This window comes from Salmo trutta, chromosome 23 (assembly GCF_901001165.1).
Source record: "Salmo trutta chromosome 23, fSalTru1.1, whole genome shotgun sequence".
In the NCBI taxonomy this organism is placed as follows: domain Eukaryota; kingdom Metazoa; phylum Chordata; class Actinopteri; order Salmoniformes; family Salmonidae; genus Salmo; species Salmo trutta.
In genome coordinates, this window is record NC_042979.1 from 46,226,644 (window position 1) to 46,253,590 (window position 26,947).

General features: G+C 43.7%; 1 protein-coding gene across 4 annotated transcripts; it reads left to right on the forward strand.

The window, feature by feature from the left end:
• The first annotated feature begins 10,196 nt into the window (after positions 1-10,196).
• On the forward strand, positions 10,197-26,649 carry st8sia3 (ST8 alpha-N-acetyl-neuraminide alpha-2,8-sialyltransferase 3). 4 transcript variants are annotated; one of them, XM_029710517.1, is made up of 5 exons: positions 10,197-10,560; positions 12,570-12,632; positions 15,879-16,001; positions 17,192-17,749; positions 26,295-26,649. In XM_029710517.1, the coding sequence occupies exons 1-5, from the start codon at positions 10,397-10,399 to the stop codon at positions 26,575-26,577; spliced, it is 1,191 nt and encodes a 396-aa protein (XP_029566377.1). In that variant the 5' UTR covers positions 10,197-10,396; the 3' UTR covers positions 26,578-26,649. The 4 variants fall into 4 exon arrangements, with proteins under 4 accessions (XP_029566377.1, XP_029566378.1, XP_029566379.1 ...); XM_029710518.1 differs by having other exon boundaries at positions 17,192-17,737; XM_029710519.1 differs by having other exon boundaries at positions 17,249-17,749.
• The last annotated feature ends 298 nt before the right edge of the window (positions 26,650-26,947 follow it).

The following is a 26,947-nucleotide window of genomic DNA, read 5'->3' on the forward strand; positions in this document are numbered from 1 at the left end:
AACATAAAAGGATGCCTGTCCAACAGAAAGCAGGTAGATGGGTATCTTCTAGAAAGTAGAGGATGGGTCCCGGGGAGGCCAGGTTGGTCAAAAATTACAAAAAACGGAGCAAAAAAAATAACGTTTCAAAGAAAAACAGGAAGGTAATAGAGAGCAAACCAAAAAAAGTGACCCCAAATAGAGGCACATTAATGGCGATACCGCACTTGGAGCGAGTGTAGGGTTGTATCCCAATTGGCATCCTATTTCTTATTTAGGGCACTATATTTTATTCTGGTAGGGGACACACAGCCTAGAACATTTTGGGAGCCCAGGGATGCTTTGTTTAATTTGAAGGTAATGTATTGTACCAGTGGGCCTTAGAAAGATAAAAACTCCAGGGATCTGTTCATAAGCCAATGGTATAATACGGTTTTTGGGGGCTGCCCCTTCAATTTGCTGACGTTATATTATTGTGCATTGGGTCAACGTCTATGATTTCATCATTAATAAAACGTTCTGAAATTACTCTACAGTTGGGCTCAGAATTATCACTGAAAAAAAAAAACAACAACAAAAAACCACTCCTGTTGTACAGTACTTCCATCAATCTTAGTCCCAAAGTGACACTGACAACAACTAAATATAAAACTGTCTCCCCCCCCAAGGAGATTTATATATTTTGGTCAGTGTTAAACCACTCCTGTTGTACAGTACTTCCATCAATCTTAGTCCCAAAGTGACACTGACAACAACTAAATGTAAAACTGTCTCCCCCCCCACGGAGATTTATATATTTTGGTCAGTGTTAAACCACTCCTGTTGTACAGTACTTCCATCAATCTTAGTCCCAAAGTGACACTGACAACAACTAAATGTAAAACTGTCTCCCCCCCCCCAAGGAGATTTATATATTTTGGTCAGTGTTAAACCACTCCTGCACTGCGCTGCCGTGAACTCATTCCTCCCCCCCCCCCCCGTTGTTTCTTTCTCTCTTCTCCCCGTCACCGGCCCCCAAACTCATCTAATGAATGAGTTTTCCCCTCTGTGAGTCAGGGTGATTGAAACTGGTCAGTTCTACGCACGCCGAAATTGATCCGGAGTGACCGTAATCAGGGCACCGCTCCCCTTGGTCAGCACGTTACTAGGCAACCGCAGCTCCCCTCTCAGTTGGCCGGCGCGGCCAGCCGGTCGGTACGCCCACTCCGCTCGCTGTCCCCCTGCACGACCCCCCCGACCTACCCCAGCCATGTCCTCATCTTAACCCTGTCCTCATCTTAACCCTGTCCTCATCTTAACCCTGTCCTCATCTTAACCATGTCCTCATCTTAACCCTGTCCTCATCTTAACCCTGTCCTCATCTTAACCCTGTCCTCATCTTAACCCTGTCCTCATCTTAACCCTGTCCTCATCTTAACCATGTCCTCATCTTAACCCTGTCCTCATCTTAGACCTGTCCTCATCTTAACCCTGTCCTCATCTTAGACCTGTCCTCATCTTAACCCTGTCCTCATCTTAACCCTGTCCTCATCTTAACCCTGTCCTCATCGTAGACCTGTCCTTATCTTAGCCCTGTCCTCATCGTAGACCTGTCCTTATCTTAGCCCTGTCCCGTCACAAATAGCCAGCATTTAGCCCTAGATTGGCCAGATCAACGCCCTGTCCAGTGGCCTCTCCTCTCCTCTCTCTGCCTCATAACTCAGTCCATTCCAGCTGTCCACCTCTAAACCATGACTGATGCCACACTCCCGTCTTTTGTCTATTGTCGATACGGCCTGCTGTCTATTCATGAAATAACAAAGCACTGTATGAAAGTCCATTTACTCCTCAGAATAGGAAGGTACCACAGCCCTGCCCTGGAGTAGAAATTATCAAATGTCTCCTCCAATATGGTTGAGAAGGAATTGAGGAGATAGGATGTAAGGAATCACAGAAAAACGAATTGAGATAGTGAGATAGAGCCCATGATCCATCCTAGCCACTACTGCTGATCCATCCTAGCCACTACTGCTAGCCACCTGGCCACCACTCCCTCAGCCATCATCAAGCACATGATTTCAAGTGGTGAAACCAATTTTAAGACATGCAAAACAGCAACTATTTTTCTAGGCCATCATTCAGTGGGAAAGGGCAATTATTTGATATATATATATATGAGAGAGAGAGAGAGAGAGAGAGAGAGAGGCAGAGAGAGAGAGAGACAGAGAGACAGATAGAGAGAGAGAGAGAGAGAGAGAGAGAGGCAGAGAGAGAGAGAGAGAGAGAGAGAGAGAGAGAGAGAGAGAGAGAGAGACAGAGAGAGAGAGAGAGAGAGAGAGAGAGAGAGAGTGAGTGTGTTTCGGCCTACACATACAGGTCCTTCATTTCCCTAGACCCTGTGCTGACTGTGTGTTGCTGGTGTAACTATGAGAAGTGCAATTTCAAGCTTCTTTGATTGAGACAAAGGCACAACCGTCAAGTGAACAATTATGAAGACCTCCACCTCCTCCTCCTCCACCTCCTCCTCCCTCCTCCTCTACCTCCTCCTCCTCTACCTCCTCCTCCTCCACCTCCTCCTCCTCTACCTCCTCCTCCTCCTCCTCTACCTCCTCCTCTACCTCCTCCTCCTCCACCACCTCCTCCTCTACCTCCTCCTCTACCTCCTCCTCCTCCACCTCCTCCTCTACCTCCTCCTCCTCCTCCTCTACCTCCTCCTCTACCTCCTCCTCTACCTCCTACTACACCACCTCCTCTACACCTCCTCCTCTACCTCCTCCTCCTCTACCTCCTCTACCTCCTCCTCTACCTCCTCCTCCTCTTCCTCCTCCTCTACCCTCCTCCTCCTCCTCCTCCTCTACCTCCTCCTCCTCCTCCTCCTCCTCCTCCTCCTTTACCTCCTCCTCTACCTCCTCCTCCTCCTCCTCCTCTACCTCCTCCTCCTCCTCCTCCTCTACACCTCCTCCTCCTCCTCCTTCTCTTCCTCCTCCACCACCTCCACCTCCTCTTCCTCCTCCACCACCCTCCTCCTCCACCACCTCCTCCTACCTCCTCCTCCTCCTCCTCCTCCTCCTCTACCTCCTCCTCTACCTCCTCCTCCTCCTCCTCCTCTACCTCCTCCTCCTCCACCTTCTCTTCCTCCTCCACCACCTCCACCTCCTCTTCCTCCTCCACCACCTCCTCCTCCTCTACCTCCTCCTCCTCCACCTCCTCCTCCTCCTCCACCACCTCCTCCTCTACCTCCACCTCCTCCTCCTCCTCTACCTCCTCCTCCTCCACCTTCTCTTCCTCCTCCACCACCTCCACCTCCACTACCTCCTCCTACCTCCTCCACCACCTCCTCCTCCTCTACCTCCTCCTCCTCCACCTTCTCTTCCTCCTCCACCACCTCCACCTCCACTACCTCCTCCTACCTCCTCCACCACCCTCCTCCTCCTCTACCTCCTCCTCCTCCTCCTCCACCTTCTCTTCCTCCTCCACCACCTCCACCTCCACTACCTCCTCCTACCTCCTCCACCACCCTCTCCTTCTCTTCTACCTCCACCTCCTCCTCCATCTCCTCCTCCACCTTCTCCTCATCCTCCACCACCTCCTCCATCTCCACCTCCCCTACCTCCTCTTCCTCCTCCACCACCTCCTCAACCACCTCCTCCTCCTTCTACCTCCTCCACCTCCTCCTTCATCTCCTCCTTCACCTCCTCCTCCTCCACCTTCTCCTCCTCCTCCACCACCTCCTCCATCTCGACCTCCCCCTACCTCCCCTTCCCCCTCCACCACCTCCTCTTCTACCTCCTCCTTCTACCTCTTCCACAACCAACTCCTTCTCTTCCACCACCTCCTCCTCCCCCTCCTCCTCAGTAACACTGTTCCTCTCGAGCTAACCTACATTATTTTGTGTTTGGGCTTGTGTTGTCTTGTCTCAGGTCAGCGTCGATGGAATATGAACTCATGTTCATGGAATGTGGAAGCCATAGAAACATTCCAAAAAGATGTATTAGATACTACAGTTTCAGTCAAAGTTCAGTACAGATGTATGATCTTAATTTGATCACCCTGTTGCAGGATAACATTCCTGTAATGCAGGATATTTACAACAGGCTTCTGAAGTTAATTGAAATTTCCCACTTCGAAATTTCTGATTTGACTTTGACCTTACAAAAAACATGTATCAACCCCTGCAGAAATATCCATGAATTATAATTCACATAATAATTCACATTTCCTGTTGCTGCAGGATTATTTTACTGCTGTAGAAAACTGTCTTAAATGAAGATCTTAAACCTGTATGTGGCATGGAATGACATCCAAATATACTACTTTGCAACTCCACGAGTGTCCCTGACTCATTCCCTGTCAATCCATCACCCCATGCAGAATGCAACACACTGTTTGCATCTATAAATGCACACTATTCCCAATATAGTGCACTAATTTTGATCATAGCCCATAGGGTTGTAGTGCACTATATAGGGAATATGATGCCATTTGGGACGCAAATACTGACTACAGAAGGCTGAAAGAAAAACGAACAAATGGTGATGTATGTTGTTGCCAATTTGGCTGGAAAGCAGTTTGAAGCCGTTTGGCCAGATTATTAACCCAACTGGGCTAATGGACGATTCATGGAGCCTCTTCTTCTGGCCCATTGAGCACAGAGTCCATGTGACAGGAGCGACCGAGTATGGACAGACAGAGAGATAGCCCTCTAACGCCTAATATAGCCAACCCTGGTGATCACATCCATCTCTGATGGAGAGGAAAGAGGAGAGAGAGGACAGGAGAGGACAGGAGAGGACAGGAGAGGACAGGAGAGGACAGGAGAGGTGGAGAGGAGAGGTCGAGAGGAGAGGAGAGGAGAGGAGAGGAGAGGAGAGAAGAGGAGAGAAGAGAAGAGGAGAGGGTGGAGAAGAGAGGTGGAGAGGAGATTAGGGGGTGAGAGGAAGAAGAGAGGGGGAGGCTAGAGGAAACGGAGATGGGGAGAAGAAGAGGAGAGATTGGTGAGAGGAAGAGGAGAGGAGAGCGGTGAGAGGAAGAGGAGAGGGGTGAGGGGAAGAGGAGGGGGTGAGAGGAAGAAGAGAGGGGTGAGAGGAAGAGGAGGGGTGAGAGGAAGAGGAGAGCGGTGAGAGGAAGAGGAGAGCGGTGAGAGGAAGAGGAGAGGGGTGAGGTGAGAGGAAGAGGAGGGGTGAGAGGAAGAGGAGAGGGTTGAGGGGAAGAGGAGGGGTGAGAGGAAGAAGAGAGTGGTGACAGGGAGAGGAGGGGGTGTAGGGGGGGGGTGTGACCTCTGGGACTGATAGAAGTGGAAAGGCCATCACAGAGAGAAGGGGCCCCTCTGCTCTACTGTAGCTATCTATACTATCTATACTATAGGAAACAGAGGAAAAAACAGGGATGTCTATCTATACTATAGGAAACAGAGGAAAAAACAGGGATGTCTATCTATACTATAGGAAACAGAGGAACAAACAGGGATGTCTATCTGTACTATAGGAAACAGAGGAACAAACAGGGATGTCTATCTGTACTATAGGAAACAGAGGAACAAACAGGGATGTCTATCTATACTATAGGAAACAGAGGAAAAAACAGGGATGTCTATCTATACTATAGGAAACAGAGGAACAAACAGGGATGTCTATCTGTACTATAGGAAACAGAGGAACAAACAGGGATGTCTATCTGTACTATAGGAAACAGAGGAACAAACAGGGATGTCTATCTGTACTATAGGAAACAGAGGAACAAACAGGGATGTCTATCTGTACTATAGGAAACAGAGGAACAAACAGGGATGTCTATCTGTACTATAGGAAACAGAGGAACAAACAGGGATGTCTATCTGTACTATAGGGAACAGAGGAACAAACAGGGATGTCTATCTATACTATAGGAAACAGAGGAACAAACAGGGATGTCTATCTGTACTATAGGAAACAGAGGAACAAACAGGGATGTCTATCTGTACTATAGGAAACAGAGGAACAAACAGGGATGTCTATCTGTACTATAGGAAACAGAGGAACAAACAGGGATGTCTATCTATACTATAGGGAACAGAGGAACAAACAGGGATGTCTATCTATACTATAGGAAACAGGAAAAAACAGGGATGTCTATCTATACTATAGGAAACAGAGGAACAAACAGGGATGTCTATCTGTACTATAGGAAACAGAGGAAAAAACAGGGATGTCTATCTATACTATAGGAAACAGAGGAACAAACAGGGATGTCTATCTGTACTATAGGAAACAGAGGAACAAACAGGGATGTCTATCTGTACTATAGGGAACAGAGGAACAAACAGGGATGTCTATCTGTACTATAGGAAACAGAGGAACAAACAGGGATGTCTATCTGTACTATAGGAAACAGAGGAACAAACAGGGATGTCTATCTGTACTATAGGAAACAGAGGAACAAACAGGGATGTCTATCTGTACTATAGGAAACAGAGGAACAAACAGGGATGTCTATCTATACTATAGGGAACAGAGGAACAAACAGGGATGTCTATCTATACTATAGGGAACAGAGGAACAAACAGGGATGTCTATCTATACTATAGGAAACAGAGGAACAAACAGGGATGTCTATCTATACTATAGGAAACAGAGGAACAAACAGGGATGTCTATCTATACTATAGGAAACAGAGGAACAAACAGGGATGTCTATCTATACTATAGGAACAGAGGAACAAACAGGGATGTCTATCTATACTATAGGAAACAGAGGAACAAACAGGGATGTCTATCTATACTATAGGAAACAGAGGAACAAACAGGGATGTCTATCTATACTATAGGGAACAGAGGAACAAACAGGGATGTCTATCTATACTATAGGAAACAGAGGAACAAACAGGGATGTCTATCTATACTATAGGAAACAGAGGAACAAACAGGGATGTCTATCTGTACTATAGGAAACAGAGGAACAAACAGGGATGTCTATCTATACTATAGGAAACAGAGGAACAAACAGGGATGTCTATCTATACTATAGGAAACAGAGGAACAAACAGGGATGTCTATCTGTACTATAGGAAACAGAGGAACAAACAGGGATGTCTATCTATACTATAGGAAACAGGAAAAAACAGGGATGTCTATCTATACTATAGGAAACAGAGGAACAAACAGGGATGTCTATCTATACTATAGGAAACAGAGGAACAAACAGGGATGTCTATCTGTACTATAGGAAACAGAGGAACAAACAGGGATGTCTATCTGTACTATAGGAAACAGAGGAACAAACAGGGATGTCTATCTATACTATAGGAAACAGAGGAACAAACAGGGATGTCTATCTGTACTATAGGAAACAGAGGAACAAACAGGGATGTCTATCTGTACTATAGGAAACAGAGGAACAAACAGGGATGTCTATCTGTACTATAGGAAACAGAGGAACAAACAGGGATGTCTATCTGTACTATAGGAAACAGAGGAACAAACAGGGATGTCTATCTGTACTATAGGAAACAGAGGAACAAACAGGGATGTCTATCTATACTATAGGAAACAGAGGAACAAACAGGGATGTCTATCTGTACTATAGGAAACAGAGGAACAAACAGGGATGTCTATCTGTACTATAGGAAACAGAGGAAAAAACAGGGATGTCTATCTATACTATAGGAAACAGAGGAACAAACAGGGATGTCTATCTATACTATAGGAAACAGAGGAACAAACAGGGATGTCTATCTATACTATAGGAAACAGAGGAACAAACAGGGATGTCTATCTGTACTATAGGAAACAGAGGAACAAACAGGGATGTCTATCTGTACTATAGGAAACAGAGGAACAAACAGGGATGTCTATCTATACTATAGGAAACAGAGGAACAAACAGGGATGTCTATCTGTACTATAGGAAACAGAGGAACAAACAGGGATGTCTATCTGTACTATAGGGAACAGAGGAACAAACAGGGATGTCTATCTGTACTATAGGAAACAGAGGAACAAACAGGGATGTCTATCTGTACTATAGGAAACAGAGGAACAAACAGGGATGTCTATCTATACTATAGGAAACAGAGGAACAAACAGGGATGTCTATCTATACTATAGGGAACAGAGGAACAAACAGGGATGTCTATCTGTACTATAGGAAACAGAGGAACAAACAGGGATGTCTATCTGTACTATAGGAAACAGAGGAACAAACAGGGATGTCTATCTGTACTATAGGAAACAGAGGAACAAACAGGGATGTCTATCTGTACTATAGGAAACAGAGGAACAAACAGGGATGTCTATCTATACTATAGGAAACAGAGGAACAAACAGGGATGTCTATCTGTACTATAGGAAACAGAGGAACAAACAGGGATGTCTATCTGTACTATAGGAAACAGAGGAACAAACAGGGATGTATATCTATACTATAGGAAACAGAGGAAAAAACAGGGATGTCTATCTATACTATAGGAAACAGAGGAACAAACAGGGATGTCTATCTATACTATAGGAAACAGAGGAACAAACAGGGATGTCTATCTGTACTATAGGAAACAGAGGAACAAACAGGGATGTCTATCTGTACTATAGGAAACAGAGGAACAAACAGGGATGTCTATCTGTACTATAGGAAACAGAGGAACAAACAGGGATGTCTATCTATACTATAGGAAACAGAGGAACAAACAGGGATGTCTATCTGTACTATAGGAAACAGAGGAAAAAACAGGGATGTCTATCTGTACTATAGGAAACAGAGGAACAAACAGGGATGTCTATCTGTACTATAGGAAACAGAGGAACAAACAGGGATGTCTATCTATACTATAGGAAACAGAGGAACAAACAGGGATGTCTATCTGTACTATAGGAAACAGAGGAAAAAACAGGGATGTCTATCTGTACTATAGGAAACAGAGGAACAAACAGGGATGTCTATCTATACTATAGGAAACAGAGGAACAAACAGGGATGTCTATCTGTACTATAGGAAACAGAGGAACAAACAGGGATGTCTATCTATACTATAGGGAACAGAGGAACAAACAGGGATGTCTATCTGTACTATAGGAAACAGAGGAACAAACAGGGATGTCTATCTGTACTATAGGAAACAGAGGAACAAACAGGGATGTCTATCTGTACTATAGGAAACAGAGGAAAAAACAGGGATGTCTATCTGTACTATAGGAAACAGAGGAACAAACAGGGATGTCTATCTGTACTATAGGAAACAGAGGAAAAAACAGGGATGTCTATCTGTACTATAGGAAACAGAGGAACAAACAGGGATGTCTATCTGTACTATAGGAAACAGAGGAAAAAACAGGGATGTCTATCTGTACTATAGGAAACAGGAAAAAACAGGGATGTCTATCTGTACTATAGGAAACAGAGGAACAAACAGGGATGTCTATCTGTACTATAGGAAACAGAGGAACAAACAGGGATGTCTATCTGTACTATAGGAAACAGAGGAAAAAACAGGGATGTCTATCTGTACTATAGGAAACAGAGGAACAAACAGATGGACTCATTGTAAGGAATGCAGTTTAGTGTCATATGGAAAAGCTTTTTACCGTGTGTGTGTTTCAGAGACACAATAAACAATATGACAGAGGCAGGGCTGACTTGTCACTGTAGTTCTAATGAACAAACAATCCCCCTGTATAACAACTCTGTAACGCACAGTTTACCGTCTCCCTCCTAACGTACCTCGGTGTATCGCCTACAATAAACGATCATGACAGACAGCATACATAACATGTTCATATATTGTCACACATGATACCCCTCTGAACGACTTTGACACAATACAGCAAAACAACATGTTTTAGGGTGTATTTAAAAAATGTAAAAATGAAAAAGGACTTTTAAGGACAGTCCGCAAATGAATCGCCCTACTTCACATGCTCCCTGACCTATGTTCCTGAGATGAAGATCACAATAACACGGAACACATCTCTAGGAAGCAGGTTAAAATGTAATGCATGCTGAACAGGACCTAATCCATGCTGGGGTTTGTAAAGCAGCGTTTAGGCTAAATCACCCTTTGAAGATAGCCTAAAGGAAGACTCCGCGTCGACACTAACGCCGTTGTTTATATATTTGATTTCCGCTATAGGTTAGCTGCTCCTTTAAGCATCCGGTTTATTAAGTAGATTCTAAATACATGCATCTTCCTGGCGACATTATTCGCACCGCATCAATTTTCGCCGCGAGGGAACGGAATGGCACGAGCAGAGGACAGGACCGGTGCACAGGGAGAACGAGAACCGCTCTGAGCCCAGAGACGTACCGTCAAAACAACAACCAGCTGGCATTTCTCTATGCCTCTTTACTTATGTAATATAATATGTCAAGCTAGCGGACCGTGTCCTTTTTCTCTCGAAACGTGTCTCTTCTCCGCTGATAGCGCAACAACAGCTGCCCCTTGTCGTTGTACCGACGGGGATGTCAACACCGCAAGATGGTCCGCATAGCGAGCGTCCTGGGTTTGATGATGTTCAGTGTCGCTCTGCTCATACTCTCATTGATCAGCTACGTGTCAATAAAAAAAGATTTTCTCTTCATGACACCCAAATATGCAAATTCAGGTGGGCCTCGGATGTATATGTTCCATGCGGGATTTCGGTAAGTTATGCAAGGTTTCGGTAATTTATGCAAGGTTTTGTAATATAAATGCGTAGGGTTACTAGTACATGTGGGTATAGCCTACTGAACTGTGCACGATTTGACAGCTACATTATTCGTACGATATACATGTATAACTGTCTTTATTATCATGCAGCCTGTAAAGGTACATTTTTATTAAGATAATAGCATTTTTTTGGGGGGGGGAGACTGATTCTCAAACCAGAGGTTTCATATTAGGGAGGTTTATGTCGTAGATAGCTAGTAGGCTACACCACAAACCAAAAAGGCCTGCACTTGTCACAGTAGAAACCAAACGCCTCTGTCGGTTCTCTCATCATCATCTAAGGTTATATAAATAATCCACACATCCACATTTCCCACGATTATTGATTTAGTGAATTACAGACTGTCCGTTTTTTTTTTTTTTTTTTTTTTTTATTCACCTGATATCAAGTCGAATCTCAGTCGAATGAATGAATGGCCTACAACAACAATACTGCCCAACCCCGTGGATTATATAGCATCGTTTAGTCCCCGGGGTTCGTCAGGAAGAAGAAGCACAGCGCATGTTCTGTCTCTTACTGATGTTGGCTGGTTTGTATTCTCTGGCTCGAGGGAGCTGTCCTTGGTCCTGATTTACAAGTGGCGGTAGATTCATTTCCACCCCTTTGTTGCAGGAAGCCAAGGTTATGTGGAGAGGGAGGGAAGGGAAGGAGGGAGCCATTTTGCAGCAATGAGAAATTCACTTCAGGGGACATGTAACTAGCCATTCCACCCAGTACCCCCCCCTCACCATATTTTGTTCTGTTTTATTCTTGTTTTGATTATAATTAGGCTACTGTGAAGGGAATCCTCAACATCAATGATTTGGCTACAGTTACTGCATGTACAGTACAAGCCTATTCATTCAAAGGTTTTTATTCATTTTGACTATTTTCTACATTGTATAATAATAGTAAAGACATCAACACTATGAAATAACACACATGGAATCATGTAGTAACAAACAAAAAAGTTTTAAACAAATATTTTACATTCTTCAAAGTAGCCACCCTTTGCCTTGATGACAGCTTTGCACACGCTTGGAATTCTCTCAACCAGCTTCATCTGGAATGCTTTTCCAACAGTCTTGAATGAGTTCCCACATATGCTGAGAACTTGTTAGCTGCTTTTCTTTCACTCTGCCATCCAACTCATCCCAAACCATCTCAATTGGGTTGAGGTCGGGTGGTTGTGGAGGCCAGGTCATCTGATGCAGCACTCCATCACTCTACTTCTTGGTCAAATAGCCCTTACACAGCCTGGAGGTGTGTTGGATCATTGTCCTGTTGAAAAAAAAACATGTCTTAAAGTAATGATGGACTGTCGTTTCTCTTTGCTTATTTGTGCTGTTCTTGCCATAATATGGACTTGTTCTTTTACCAAATAGGGCTATCTTCTGTATACCACCCCTACATTGTCACAACACAACTAATTGGCTCAAATGCATTAAGAAGAAAATTAATTCCACAAATTAACTTTTAAGAAGGCACACCTGTTAATTGAAATGCATTCCAGGTGACTACCTCATGAAGCTGGTTAAGAGAATGCCAAGAGTGTGCAAAGCTGTCATCAAGGAAAAGGGTGGCTAATTTGAAGAATCTCAAATATAAAATATATTTTGATTTGTTTAACACTTTTTTGGTTACTACATGATTCCATACGTGTTATTTCATAGTGTTGATGTCTTCACTATTATTCTACAATGTAGAAAATAGTAAAAATAAAGAAAAACCCTTGAATGAGTAGGTGTGTCCAAACTTTTGACTGGTACTGTGTATATGAATAAATTATATGGGACGCGTCCCAAATGGCATTGTATTCCCCTACATAGTGCACTACTATTGACCCGATCCTTATAGGGAATATGGTTCCATTTGGAACACACCCACACTGTGTTTTTAAAAGTACTCCTCCCCCCCACAATCATAACATCATCATAACACTCTTATGTTTTATCCCAACAGCCACGGTCCAATCCCTTCACAAGTACGATACCATCAGGACATCATGCAACCAATTGACATCAGGTGGCCTAATGGTTAAAAAAAAGTTCATTATAGACTGCCAGTGTAGTGTACACCGTGTGTGCACCCCCCAACTGGCACCCTATTCCCTATATAGTGCACTACTTTTTGACCAGAGCCCCCATAGGGAATAGGGTGCAAGTTGGGACACAACCAGGCAGTGCATGATGCTATCCTCCCGTAAAACTAATAATGGCAGTGCTTGCTAGCTAACTAGCCTACATGCTAATGCTATTGCTAGCCTTGTTTACCTGTCAACAGGTCAGTTAGAGGAGCAGACAGGCATCATACCCTTTTCACACTACTGACCCAGACCAAGCCGTGCTGTACTGGGCAAGCCAGCACAGTACGGTTTCGAGTCAGCACCATTGTGTGAATCTGGTAATAATGTTCCATTGCATGAGTCTAATAATAACACCGCAATGAAATAGAACGACAGCTAGCTACCGCTTTAAAATGGGAAACATAACAATGGCACTATAGTTCTTTACAGAGCTTGTTAATTACTTTATTAGGAAATAGAGTGACAGGAGTTGTGGAACAAGGAGAGGGTGGAGGAGAGGAGGGGAGGGTGGAGGAGAGGAGGGTGGAGGAGAGGAGGGTGGAGGAGAGGAGGGTGGAGGAGAGGGTGGAGGAGAGGAGGGTGGAGGAGAGGAGGGGAGGGTGGAGGAGAGGAGGGTGGAGGAGAGGAGGGGAGGGTGGAGGAGAGGAGGGTGGAGGAGAGGAGGGTGGAGGAGAGGAGGGTGGAGGAGAGGAGGGTGGAGGAGAGGGTGGAGGAGAGGAGGGTGGAGGAGAGGAGGGGAGGGTGGAGGAGAGGAGGGGAGGGTGGAGGAGAGGAGGGTGGAGGAGAGGAGGGGAGGGTGGAGGAGAGGAGGGGAGGGTGGAGGAGAGGAGGGTGGAGGAGAGGAGGGGAGGGTGGAGGAGAGGGTGGAGGAGAGGAGGGGAGGGTGGAGGAGAGGAGGGGAGGGTGGAGGAGAGGAGGGTGGAGGAGAGGAGGGGAGGGTGGAGGAGAGGGTGGAGGAGAGGAGGGGAGGGTGGAGGAGAGGAGGGGAGGGTGGAGGAGAGGGTGGAGGAGAGGAGGGGAGGGTGGAGGAGAGGAGGGGAGGGTGGAGGAGAGGGTGGAGGAGAGGAGGGTGGAGGAGAGGAGAGCAGGGTGGAGGAGAGGAGGGTGGAGAGGAGGGTGGAGGAGAGGGGTGGAGGAGAGGAGGGGAGGGTGGAGGAGAGGAGGGTGGAAGAGAGGAGGGTGGAGGAGAGGAGGGGAGGGTGGAGGAGAGGAGGGTGGAAGAGAGGAGGGTGGAGGAGAGGGGGTGGAGAGGAGGGTGGAGGAGAGGAGGGGAGGGTGGAGGAGAGGAGGAGGATGTAGGCTTGAAAACCCAACCTTAGGCAACAATGATTAGGATCTGGTTTCAGTTATGGACTCTTTAGAGAAACTACGGCTCTACTTTATCCACTTAAATAAAATATAAAATAGTAGCTTGCAAGATTTTTAATGAGTGCATTTCGCAAGTGGCTATTTTGCATCAACTAACTTCACTAAAACAGGCGGTAGGTAGCCTAGTGGTTAGAGGGTAGAGGCGGTAGGTAGCCTAGTGGTTAGAGGGTAGAGGCGGTAGGTAGCCTAGTGGTTAGAGCGTTGGACCAGTAACCGAAAGGTTGTTAGCTAGATCGAATCCCCGAGCTGGTTGTTCAAATCTGTCGTTCTGCCCCTGAACAAGGCAGTTAACCCACTGTTACTAGGCTGTCATTGTAAATAAGAATTTGTTCTTAACTGACTTGCCTAGTTAAATAAAGGATAAAAAAATAAACACTGCAAAGGTTTTGCCTGAATTGCAACATTCTGGCAGTTCTGCCTCGTGATTTGTTGAAGACAGACAACAATTTTTTTTCCCTTTTATTTTTTTTCTTTCCCTTATCGAAGTTGCCAAAAGAGTCTGTCATTGAAACTAGAACCTTGTCACTGTTGCCTAGGAGGGTGGAGGAGAGGAGGGTGGAGGAGAGGAGGGTGGAGGAGAGGAGAGGAGGGTGGAGGAGAGGAGGGTGGAGGAGAGGAGAGGAGGGGGGAGGAGAGGAGGGTGGAGGAGAGGAGGGTGGAGGAGAGGAGAGGAGGGGGGGAGGAGAGGAGGGTGGAGGAGAGGAGAGGAGGGTGGAGGAGAGGAGAGGAGGGTGGAGGAGAGGAGAGGAGGGTGGAGGAGAGGAGGGTGGAGGAGAGGAGAGGAGGGTGGAGGAGAGGAGGGTGGAGGAGAGGAGAGGAGGGTGGAGGAGAGGAGGGTGGAGGAGAGGAGAGGAGGGGGAGGAGAGGAGGGTGGAGGAGAGGAGGGTGGAGGAGAGGAGAGGAGGGTGGAGGAGAGGAGGGTGGAGGAGGGAGAGGAGGGTGGAGGAGAGGAGGGTGGAGGAGAGGAGAGGAGGGGGGAGGAGAGGAGGGTGGAGGAGAGGAGGGTGGGAGGGAGAGGAGAGGAGGGTGGAGGAGAGGAGAGGGAGGAGGTGGAGGAGAGGGTGGAGGAGAGGAGAGGAGGGTGGAGGAGAGGAGGGTGGAGGAGAGGAGGGTGGAGGAGAGGAGAGGAGGGTGGAGGAGAGGAGGGTGGAGGAGAGGAGGGGGAGGAGAGGAGAGGAGGGTGGAGGAGAGGAGGGTGGAGGAGAGGAGAGGAGGAGAGGAGAGGAGGGGTGGAGGAGAGGAGAGGAGGGTGGAGGAGAGGAGAGGAGGGGTGGAGGAGAGGAGGGTGGAGGAGAGGAGGGTGGAGGAGAGGAGAGGAGGGGGGAGGAGAGGAGGGTGGAGGAGAGGAGAGGAGGGTGGAGGAGAGGAGAGGAGGGTGGAGGAGAGGAGGGTGGAGGAGAGGAGAGGAGGGTGGAGGAGAGGAGGGTGGAGGAGAGGAGAGGAGGGTGGAGGAGAGGAGGGTGGAGGAGAGGGTGTTGGACGCTAATCAGGCCCTGCTTCTACCAGCTTCCTGCCTATCAGTAACATCAGAACCAACTGGGTTAGCCTCCCTTCCCTCTCTAATGGACACAACACACTGTTTCTGTAGTTGTCTCTGTCAAAAAAAGGAGGTTGGTTCTTCTTACACTTAATAAACAAACTACAGAATATTCCTTTTTGCAAAACAGAAAACAAATATTCCTTTCGCCAATTTTGTCTGTCTTTTTTTTTCTGTCTTGGAGTTGCAAGTAGCATGGGAAAAATAGACAATTTACGGATAGACGCTTACATTTTGGTCCAAGCCTTCTCTAGTGTGTATCAATGTCTCTGTACAACAGGTCTCAGCTGGCTATGAAGTACCTGGACCCGGCCTTCACCCCTCTGACCAAGGCCCTGAACGAGGGCCTGCAGGAGAACGCCTCCAAATGGCGCTATAACAGAACAGCGTTCACAGTACAGAGGTGAAGTAGCCTATAGGATACATCTGGGTGCTGTAAAACCAGTTGTTATTGGACACATTCAGGTTGTACCCTCACCGTTTCAAAACGCTTTGTGCCTAATGAACATGACCCAGGCCAGGCATAGTCTCTGGTTACAGCCTTCATAGTCAAATATTAGCAGCTGGTTTGGTTCTGATTTTGGTGCCAAGATTATTTAAACCAGATACTAAGCTGGGTTCAAATGCATGATTATTCAAGTATTTGTATTTTAAATACTTATTTTCTGTGTATTTGAGTGTTTTCAAATAATGTAGCTGAATCCCCCATCGTATTTTGGGTACTTGAAAGTATTTTCAAATAATACTAGACTATTTGAAACTATTTTCCATATACATTTCAAATACCCTTAGGGCCAAACAGATCTGAGTTCAAATTCATGGAGTATTTAAATATTTGTATTTGAAAAAACACTCTGTGTATTTGCGTATTTTCAAATATATGCCAAAACTTTCCAAATGTATTTCCAAATACGTTCTAATATTTTTTTCTCCAAATACTTCGAAATGTGAAAGTAATTTAAATACTTCAAATAGTATTTGAACCCAGGTCTGCTAATTTATGGGGTGAATATTTACAATATTTACAATATTTACAATAAGTGTGCATCCCATTTGGCACCCTATTCCCTATATAGTGCACTACTTTTGACCAGGGCCCTATAGAACCCTATTCCCTATATAGTGCACTACTTTAGATCAGAGCCCTGTTCCCTATATAGTGCACTACTTTTGACCAGAGCCCTATAGAACCCTATTCCCTATATAGTGCACTACTTTTGACCAGAGCCCTATAGAACCCTATTCCCTATATAGTGCACTACTTTTGACCAGAGCCCTATAGAACCCTATTCCCTATATAGTGCACTACTTTTGACCAGAGCCCTATGAACCCTATTCCCTATATAGTGCACTACTTTTGACCAGAGCCCTATGAACCCTATTCCCTATATAGTGCACTACTTTTGGCCAGAGCCCTATGAACCCTATTCCCTATATAGTGCACTACTTTAGACCAGAGCCCTATAGAACCCTATTCCCTATATAGTGCACTACTTTAGACCAGGGCCCTATCGTCCTTGAATAGGAAATAGGGTTCCATTTGGGATTCAGCCTAACATTTCCCCCCCTATCTGATCTCCCCATCTCTTCAAGAAAAGAGATCTCTCATCACATCGACATCGCCCACAACTTCACCCTGACCCGGAGCAGCGTGCGCGTGGGTCAGCTGATGCACTACGACTACTCCAGCCACAAGTACGTCTTCTCCATCGGTGAGAACTTCAAGTCCCTTCTTCCCGAGGCCTCCCCCATCCTCAACAAGCACTACAATGTGTGTGCCGTGGTGGGGAACAGTGGCATCCTCACAGGGAGTCGCTGCGGCCCCGAGATCGAGAAGTTTGACTTCGTCTTCCGCTGCAACTTCGCTCCCACCGAGATCTTCCGCCGGGACGTGGGGCGGAGGACGAACCTCACGACCTTTAACCCCAGCATCCTGGAGAAGTACTACAACAACCTGCTGACCATCCAAGACAGGAACAACTTCTTCCTGAGTCTGAAGAAGCTGGACGGGGCCATACTCTGGATCCCTGCCTTCTTCTTCCACACCTCGGCCACGGTGACCAGGACCCTGGTTGACTTCTTTGTGGAGCACAGAGGACAGCTGAAGGTTCAGCTGGCGTGGCCTGGCAACATCATGCAGTACGTCAACAGGTAACACTGGACACACCTGACTGATTGATTGATTGATTTATGGTTAATTTATTGATTGATTGGTTGATGATGTTATTGTCCTTCAAGAGGAAAAATGTTTCCACTGCTCACAAGTTACATAGAATCACAACTGGACCCAAAATAGTATTGGACAGAGAGATCTGTCTGTGAATGGGTCTGGAACAGAGAGAGATCTGTCTGTGAATGAGTCTGGAACAGAGAGAGATCTGTCTGTGAATGGGTCTGGAACAGAGAGAGATCTGTCTGTGAATGAGTCTGGAACAGAGAGAGATCTGTCTGTGAATGGGTCTGGAACACAGAGAGATCTGTCTGTGAATGGGTCTGGAACAGAGAGGGAGATCTGTCTGTGAATGAGTCTGGAACAGAGAGAGATCTGTCTGTGAATGGGTCTGGAACAGAGAGAGATCTGTCTGTGAATGAGTCTGGAACAGAGAGAGATCTGTCTGTGAATGGGTCTGGAACAGAGAGAGATCTGTCTGTGAATGAGTCTGGAACAGAGAGAGATCTGTCTGTGAATGGGTCTGGAACAGAGAGAGATCTGTCTGTGAATGAGTCTGGAACAGAGAGAGATCTGTCTGTGAATGGGTCTGGAACACAGAGAGATCTGTCTGTGAATGGGTCTGGAACAGAGAGGGAGATCTGTCTGTGAATGAGTCTGGAACAGAGAGAGATCTGTCTGTGAATGGGTCTGGAACAGAGAGAGATCTGTCTGTGAATGAGTCTGGAACAGAGAGAGATCTGTCTGTGAATGGGTCTGGAACACAGAGAGATCTGTCTGTGAATGGGTCTGGAACAGAGAGGGAGATCTGTCTGTGAATGAGTCTGGAACAGAGAGAGATCTGTCTGTGAATGGGTCTGGAACACAGAGAGATCTGTCTGTGAATGGGTCTGGAACACAGAGAGATCTGTCTGTGAATGGGTCTGGAACAGAGAGAGATCTGTCTGTGAATGAGTCTGGAACACAGAGAGATCTGTCTGTGAATGGGTCTGGAACAGAGAGAGATCTGTCTGTGAATGGATCTGGAACACAGAGAGATCTGTCTGTGAATGGGTCTGGAACACAGAGAGATCTGTCTGTGAATGGATCTGGAACACAGAGAGATCTGTCTGTGAATGGGTCTGGAACACAGAGAGATCTGTCTGTGAATGGGTCTGGAACACAGAGAGATCTGTCTGTGAATGGGTCTGGAACACAGAGAGATCTGTCTGTGAATGGGTTTGGAACACACAGAGATCTGTCTGTGAATGAGTCTGGAACAGAAAGAGATCTGTCTGTGAATGAGTCTGGAACAGAGAGGGAGATCTGTCTGTGAATGGGTCTGGAACAGAGAGGGAGATCTGTCTGTGAATGGGTCTGGAACAGAGAGAGATCTGTCTGTGAATGGGTTTGGAACAGAGAGAGATCTGTCTGTGAATGAGTCTGGAACACAGAGAGATCTGTCTGTGAATGGGTCTGGAACACAGAGAGATCTGTCTGTGAATGGGTTGGAACACAGAGAGATCTGTCTGTGAATGGGTCTGGAACAGAGAGGGAGATCTGTCTGTGAATGGGTCTGGAACAGAGAGAGATCTGTCTGTGAATGGGTCTGGAACACAGAGAGATCTGTCTGTGAATGAGTCTGGAACAGAGAGAGATCTGTCTGTGAATGAGTCTGGAACAGAGAGGGAGATCTGTCTGTGAATGGGTCTGGAACAGAGAGAGATCTGTCTGTGAATGAGTATGGAACAGAGAGAGATCTGTCTGTGAATGGGTCTGGAACACAGAGAGATCTGTCTGTGAATGAGTCTGGAACAGAGAGAGATCTGTCTGTGAATGGGTCTGGAACAGATAGAGATCTGTCTGTGAATGAGTCTGGAACAGAGAGAGATCTGTCTGTGAATGAGTCTGGAACAGAAAGAGAGATCTGTCTGTGAATGGGTCTGGAACAGAGAGAGATCTGTCTGTGAACGAATCTGGAACAGAAAGAGATCTGTCTGTGAATGGGTCTGGAACAGAGAGAGATCTGTCTGTGAACGAATCTGGAACAGAAAGAGATCTGTCTGTGAATGAGTCTGGAACAGAGAGAGATCTGTCTGTGAATGGGTCTGGAACAGAGAGAGATCTGTCTGTGAATGGGTCTGGAACAGAGAGAGATCTGTCTGTGAATGGGTCTGGAACAGAAAGAGAGATCTGTCTGTGAATGGGTCTGGAACAGAGAGAGATCTGTCTGTGAATGAGTCTGAGTTTAATTTCAGAAGAGACTGGGGATGCGTCCCAGATGGTACCCTATTCCCTACGTAGTGCACTACTTTTGACCAGAGCCCTATGGGCCCTACGTGCCCTTGTCGAAAGTAGTGCACTACGTAGGGAATGGGGTGCCATTTGGGACATGTACTGGTTGTGCTGTAATCTCCCTCAATCCCATTAAAGTAACCTGCTCGGACAGGATTGCTCCGTTTAAGAAGCTCAGTCTACCTTAAGACACCTGAACTGTCTGTTGTGCCCATTGATAAGGGACCAGTTGTATTTTCCTTCCAGTAGGGAATGTGATAAAGCATCAACGGTTTAAATTAGTTTTCTACTTAATACTGGAGCAATTACAGATAAACACACAAACACACATAAACACACACACATAAACACACACAAAAACACACATAAACACACACACACATTAAGACACACACACACACATATAAACACACATAAACACATATAACACACATAAACACACACACTTCAACACACACACACACATAAACACACATAAACACACACACATAAACACATAAACACTCACACACACATTAACACACACACACATAAACACACACACACGTTGTCATGGCTTCACCGATGTTATCGCCCCGCCCTGTTTTCCTAACCATGCCTCCTCCTCCTCCTCCTCCTCCCCATTCTAACAGTATCCATTCTAACAGTATCCATTCTAACAGTATCTAACAGTATCCATTCTAACAGTATCTAACAGTATCCATTCTAACAGTATCTAACAGTATCCATTCTAACAGTATCCATTCTAACAGTACCCATTCTAACAGTATCTAACAGTATCCATTCTAACAGTATCTAACAGTATCCATTCTAACAGTACCCATTCTAACAGTATCTAACAGTATCCATTCTAACAGTATCCATTCTAACAGTACCCATTCTAACAGTATCCATTCTAACAGTATCTAACAGTATCCATTCTAACAGTACCCATTCTAACAGTATCTAACAGTATCCATTCTAACAGTACCCATTCTAACAGTATCCATTCTAACAGTATCTAACAGTATCCATTCTAACAGTATCCATTCTTACAGTATCCATTCTAACAGTACCCATTCTAACAGTATCCATTCTAACAGTATCTAACAGTATCCATTCTAACAGTATCCATTCTTACAGTATCCATTCTAACAGTACCCATTCTAACAGTATCCATTCTAACAGTATCCATTCTAACAGTATCCATTGTAACAGTATCTAACAGTATCCATTCTAACAGTATCCATTCTAACAGTATCCATTCTAACAGTATCCATTCTAACAGTATCTAACAGTATCCATTCTAACAGTATCCATTCTAACAGTATCTAACAGTATCCATTCTAACAGTATCCATTCTAACAGTATCCATTCTAACAGTACCCATTCTAACAGTATCTAACAGTATCTAACAGTATCCATTCTAACAGTACCCATTCTAACAGTATCCATTCTAACAGTATCTAACAGTATCCATTCTAACAGTATCCATTCTAACAGTATCTAACAGTATCCATTCTAACAGTATCCATTCTAACAGTATCCATTCTAACAGTACCCATTCTAACAGTATCCATTCTAACAGTATCCATTCTAACAGTATCCATTCTAACAGTATCCATTCTAACAGTATCTAACAGTATCCATTCTAACAGTATCCATTCTAACAGTATCCATTCTAACAGTATCCATCTAACAGTATCCATTCTAACAGTACCCATTCTAACAGTATCTAACAGTATCTAACAGTATCCATTCTAACAGTATCCAGTCTAACAGTATCTAACAGTATCCATTCTAACAGTATCCATTCTAACAGTATCTAACAGTATCCATTCTAACAGTACCCATTCTAACAGTATCTAACAGTATCCATTCTAACAGTATCCATTCTAACAGTATCTAACAGTATCCATTCTAACAGTACCCATTCTAACAGTATCTAAACAGTATCCATTCTAACAGTATCCATTCTAACAGTATCTAACAGTATCCATTCTAACAGTACCCATTCTAACAGTATCTAACAGTATCCATTCTAACAGTATCTAACAGTATCTAACAGTATCCATTCTAACAGTATCCATTCTAACAGTATCCATTCTAACAGTATCCATTCTAACAGTATCCATTCTAACAGTATCTAACAGTATCCATTCTAACAGTATCCATTCTAACAGTATCTAACAGTATCCATTCTAACAGTATCTAACAGTATCTAACAGTATCCATTCTAACAGTACCCATTCTAACAGTATCCATTCTAACAGTATCTAACAGTATCTAACAGTATCCATTCTAACAGTATCTAACAGTATCTAACAGTATCCATTCTAACAGTATCTAACAGTATCTAACAGTATCCATTCTAACAGTACCCATTCTAACAGTATCCATTCTAACAGTATCCATTCTAACAGTATCCATTCTAACAGTATCTAACAGTATCTAACAGTATCCATTCTAACAGTATCCATTCTAACAGTATCTAACAGTATCTAACAGTATCCATTCTAACAGTACCCATTCTAACAGTACCCATTCTAACAGTATCCATTCTAACAGTATCCATTCTAACAGTATCTAACAGTATCCATTCTAACAGTATCCATTCTAACAGTATCCATTCTAACAGTATCTAACAGTATCCATTCTAACAGTACCCATTCTAACAGTATCCATTCTAACAGTACCCATTCTAACAGTATCTAACAGTATCCATTCTAACAGTATCTAACAGTATCCATTCTAACAGTATCCATTCTAACAGTATCTAACAGTATCCATTCTAACAGTATCTAACAGTATCCATTCTAACAGTATCCATTCTAACAGTATCCATTCTAACAGTATCCATTCTAACAGTATCTAACAGTATCCATTCTAACAGTATCTAACAGTATCCATTCTAACAGTATCCATTCTAACAGTATCCATTCTAACAGTATCCATTCTAACAGTATCCATTCTAACAGTATCTAACAGTATCCATTCTACCCACATTCCAACAGTATCCATTCTAACAGTATCCATTCTAACAGTATCCATTCTAACAGTATCCATTGTAACAGTATCCATTCTAACAGTATCTAACAGTATCCATTCTAACAGTATCCATTCTAACAGTATCCATTCTAACAGTATCCATTCTAACAGTATCCATTCTAACATATCTAACAGTATCCATTCTAACAGTACCCATTCTAACAGTATCTAACAGTATCCATTCTAACAGTATCCATTCTAACAGTATCTAACAGTATCCATTCTAACAGTATCCATTCTAACAGTATCTAACAGTATCCATTCTAACAGTACCCATTCTAACAGTACCCATTCTAACAGTATCCATTCTAACAGTATCCATTCTAACAGTATCTAACAGTATCCATTCTAACAGTATCCATTCTAACAGTACCCATTCTAACAGTAACCATTCTAACAGTATCCATTCTAACAGTATCCATTCTAACAGTATCCATTCTAACAGTATCCATTCTAACAGTATCCATTCCAACAGTATCCATTCTAACAGTATCCATTCTAACAGTATCCATTCTAACAGTACCCATTCTAACAGTATCTAACAGTATCCATTCTAACAGTATCCATTCTAACAGTACCCATTCTAACAGTATCCATTCTAACAGTATCTAACAGTATCCATTCTAACAGTATCCATTCTAACAGTACCCATTCTAACAGTATCCATTCTAACAGTACCCATTCTAACAGTATCCATTCTAACAGTACCCATTCTAACAGTATCCATTCTAACAGTATCTAACAGTATCCATTCTAACAGTATCCATTCTAACAGTATCTAACAGTATCCATTCTAACAGTATCCATTCTAACAGTATCTAACAGTATCCATTCTAACAGTATCCATTCTAACAGTATCCATTCTAACAGTATCTAACAGTATCCATTCTAACAGTATCCATTCTAACAGTATCTAACAGTATCCATTCTAACAGTATCCATTCTAACAGTATCCATTCTAACAGTATCTAACAGTATCCATTCTAACAGTATCCATTCTAACAGTATCTAACAGTATCCATTCTAACAGTATCCATTCTAACAGTATCTAACAGTATCCATTCTAACAGTATCCATTCTAACAGTATCCATTCTAACAGTATCCATTCTAACAGTACCCATTCTAACAGTATCTAACAGTATCTAACAGTATCCATTCTAACAGTATCCATTCTAACAGTATCCATTCTAACAGTATCCATTCTAACAGTATCCATTCTAACAGTATCTAACAGTATCCATTCTAACAGTACCCATTCTAACAGTATCCATTCTAACAGTATCTAACAGTATCCATTCTAACAGTATCCATTCTAACAGTATCTAACAGTATCCATTCTAACAGTATCCATTCTAACAGTATCCATTCTAACAGTATCTAACAGTATCCATTCTAACAGTATCCATTCTAACAGTATCCATTCTAACAGTATCCATTCTAACAGTACCCATTCTAACAGTATCCATTCTAACAGTATCCATTCTAACAGTATCCATTCTAACAGTATCCATTCTAACAGTATCCATTCTAACAGTATCTAACAGTATCCATTCTAACAGTATCCATTCTAACAGTATCTAACAGTATCCATTCTAACAGTATCCATTCTAACAGTATCCATTCTAACAGTATCTAACAGTATCCATTCTAACAGTATCCATTCTAACAGTATCCATTCTAACAGTATCTAACAGTATCCATTCTAACAGTATCCATTCTAACAGTATCCATTCTAACAGTATCCATTCTAACAGTAACCATTCTAACAGTATCCATTCTAACAGTATCCATTCTAACAGTATCCATTCTAACAGTATCCATTATAACAGTATCCATTCTAACAGTATCTAACAGTATCCATTCTAACAGTATCCATTCTAACAGTACCCATTCTAACAGTATCCATTCTAACAGTATCTAACAGTATCCATTCTAACAGTATCCATTCTAACAGTATCCATTCTAACAGTATTAATTCTAACAGTATCCATTCTAACAGTATCCATTCTAACAGTATCCATTCTAACAGTATCCATTCTAACAGTATCCATTCTAACAGTATCCATTCTAACAGTATCCATTCTAACAGTACCCATTCTAACAGTATCCATTCTAACAGTATCTAACAGTAACCATTCTAACAGTATCCATTCTAACAGTATCCATTCTAACAGTATCTAACAGTAACCATTCTAACAGTAACCATTCTAACAGTATCCATTCTAACAGTATCTAACAGTATCCATTCTAACAGTATCTAACAGTACCCATTCTAACAGTATCCATTCTAACAGTATCCATTCTAACAGTATCCATTCTAACAGTATCCATTCTAACAGTATCCATTCTAACAGTTCCCATTCTAACAGTATCCATTCTAACAGTATCCATTCTAACAGTATCTAACAGTATCCATTCTAACAGTATCCATTGTAACAGTATCCATTCTAACAGTATCCATTCTAACAGTACCCATTCTAACAGTATCCATTCTAACAGTACCCATTCTAACAGTATCTAACAGTATCCATTCTAACAGTATCCATTCTAACAGTATCTAACAGTATCTAACAGTATCCATTGTAACAGTATCCATTGTAACAGTATCCATTCTAACAGTATCCATTCTAACAGTATCCATTCTAACAGTATCCATTCTAACAGTATCCATTCTAACAGTATCTAACAGTATCCATTCTAACAGTAACCATTCTAACAGTATCCATTCTAACAGTACCCATTCTAACAGTACCCATTCTAACAGTATCCATTCTAACAGTATCTAACAGTATCCATTCTAACAGTATCCATTCTAACAGTATCTAACAGTATCCATTCTAACAGTATCTAACAGTATCCATCCAAACAGTATCCATTCTAACAGTATCTAACAGTATCCATTCTAACAGTACCCATTCTAACAGTATCCATTCTAACAGTACCCATTCTAACAGTACCCATTCTACCCACATTCCAACAGTATCCATTCTAACAGTACCCATTCTACCCACATTCCAACAGTATCCATTCTAACAGTATCCATTCTAACAGTATCCATTCTAACAGTATCCATTCTAACAGTACCCATTCTACCCACATTCTAACAGTATCCATTCTAACAGTATCCATTCTAACAGTATCCATTCTAACAGTATCCATTCTAACAGTACCCATTCTAACAGTATCCATTCTAACCATGTCTGTTCTGTTGGTCTGTGCTGCAGATACTGGAAGACCAAGCAGCTGTCACCGAAGCGTCTGAGCACGGGTATCCTCATGTACACTCTGGCCTCGTCCATGTGTGAGGAGATCCACCTGTACGGCTTCTGGCCCTTTGGCTGGGACCCCAACACGGGCAAGGAGCTTCCCTACCACTACTACGACAAGAAGGGTACCAAGTTCACCACCAAGTGGCAGGAGTCCCACCAGCTGCCAGCAGAGTTCAAACTGCTCTATAGGATGCACACAGAGGGACTTATCAAACTAACACTCTCACATTGTGCCTAGACCTGACTGGACTGGACCGAACCAGACCGGACCGGACCGACCTGGACCTGACTGGACTGGACCGAACCAGACTGGACCATGACCGACCTGGACTGGACCGAACCAGACCGGACCAGACTAGCATGGACTAGATCAAACTAAAAGTTTTCTGGTTAAGAAGGTGCTATACAACCAGATTACAACCAACTGGTCTCTGTTACTGTACAACCAAGTACAAAGGTAACGTCTGTTTCATGACAACATCAATAAATATTTTTGGTTGTTGTCTGGTTAGATAGACTTATTTTCTGGTTGACTAGAAAAAAGGGTTCCAGAAGGGTTCTTCGGCTGTCCCAGTAGGAGAACCCTTTTTACTTCCAGGTACCTGAGT

What these genes read in the sequence shown, in the direction of transcription:
- st8sia3 (XM_029710517.1), top strand. Translation starts at nt 10,397, where the DNA reads ATGGTCCGCATAGCGAGCGTCCTGGGTTTGATGATGTTCAGTGTCGCT. An exon ending in ATGTTCCATGCGGGATTTCG is followed by an intron (nt 10,561 to 12,569) that starts GTAAGTTATGCA and finishes TTATCCCAACAG; the next exon opens with CCACGGTCCAATCCCTTCAC. An exon ending in ATGCAACCAATTGACATCAG is followed by an intron (nt 12,633 to 15,878) that starts GTGGCCTAATGG and finishes TCTGTACAACAG; the next exon opens with GTCTCAGCTGGCTATGAAGT.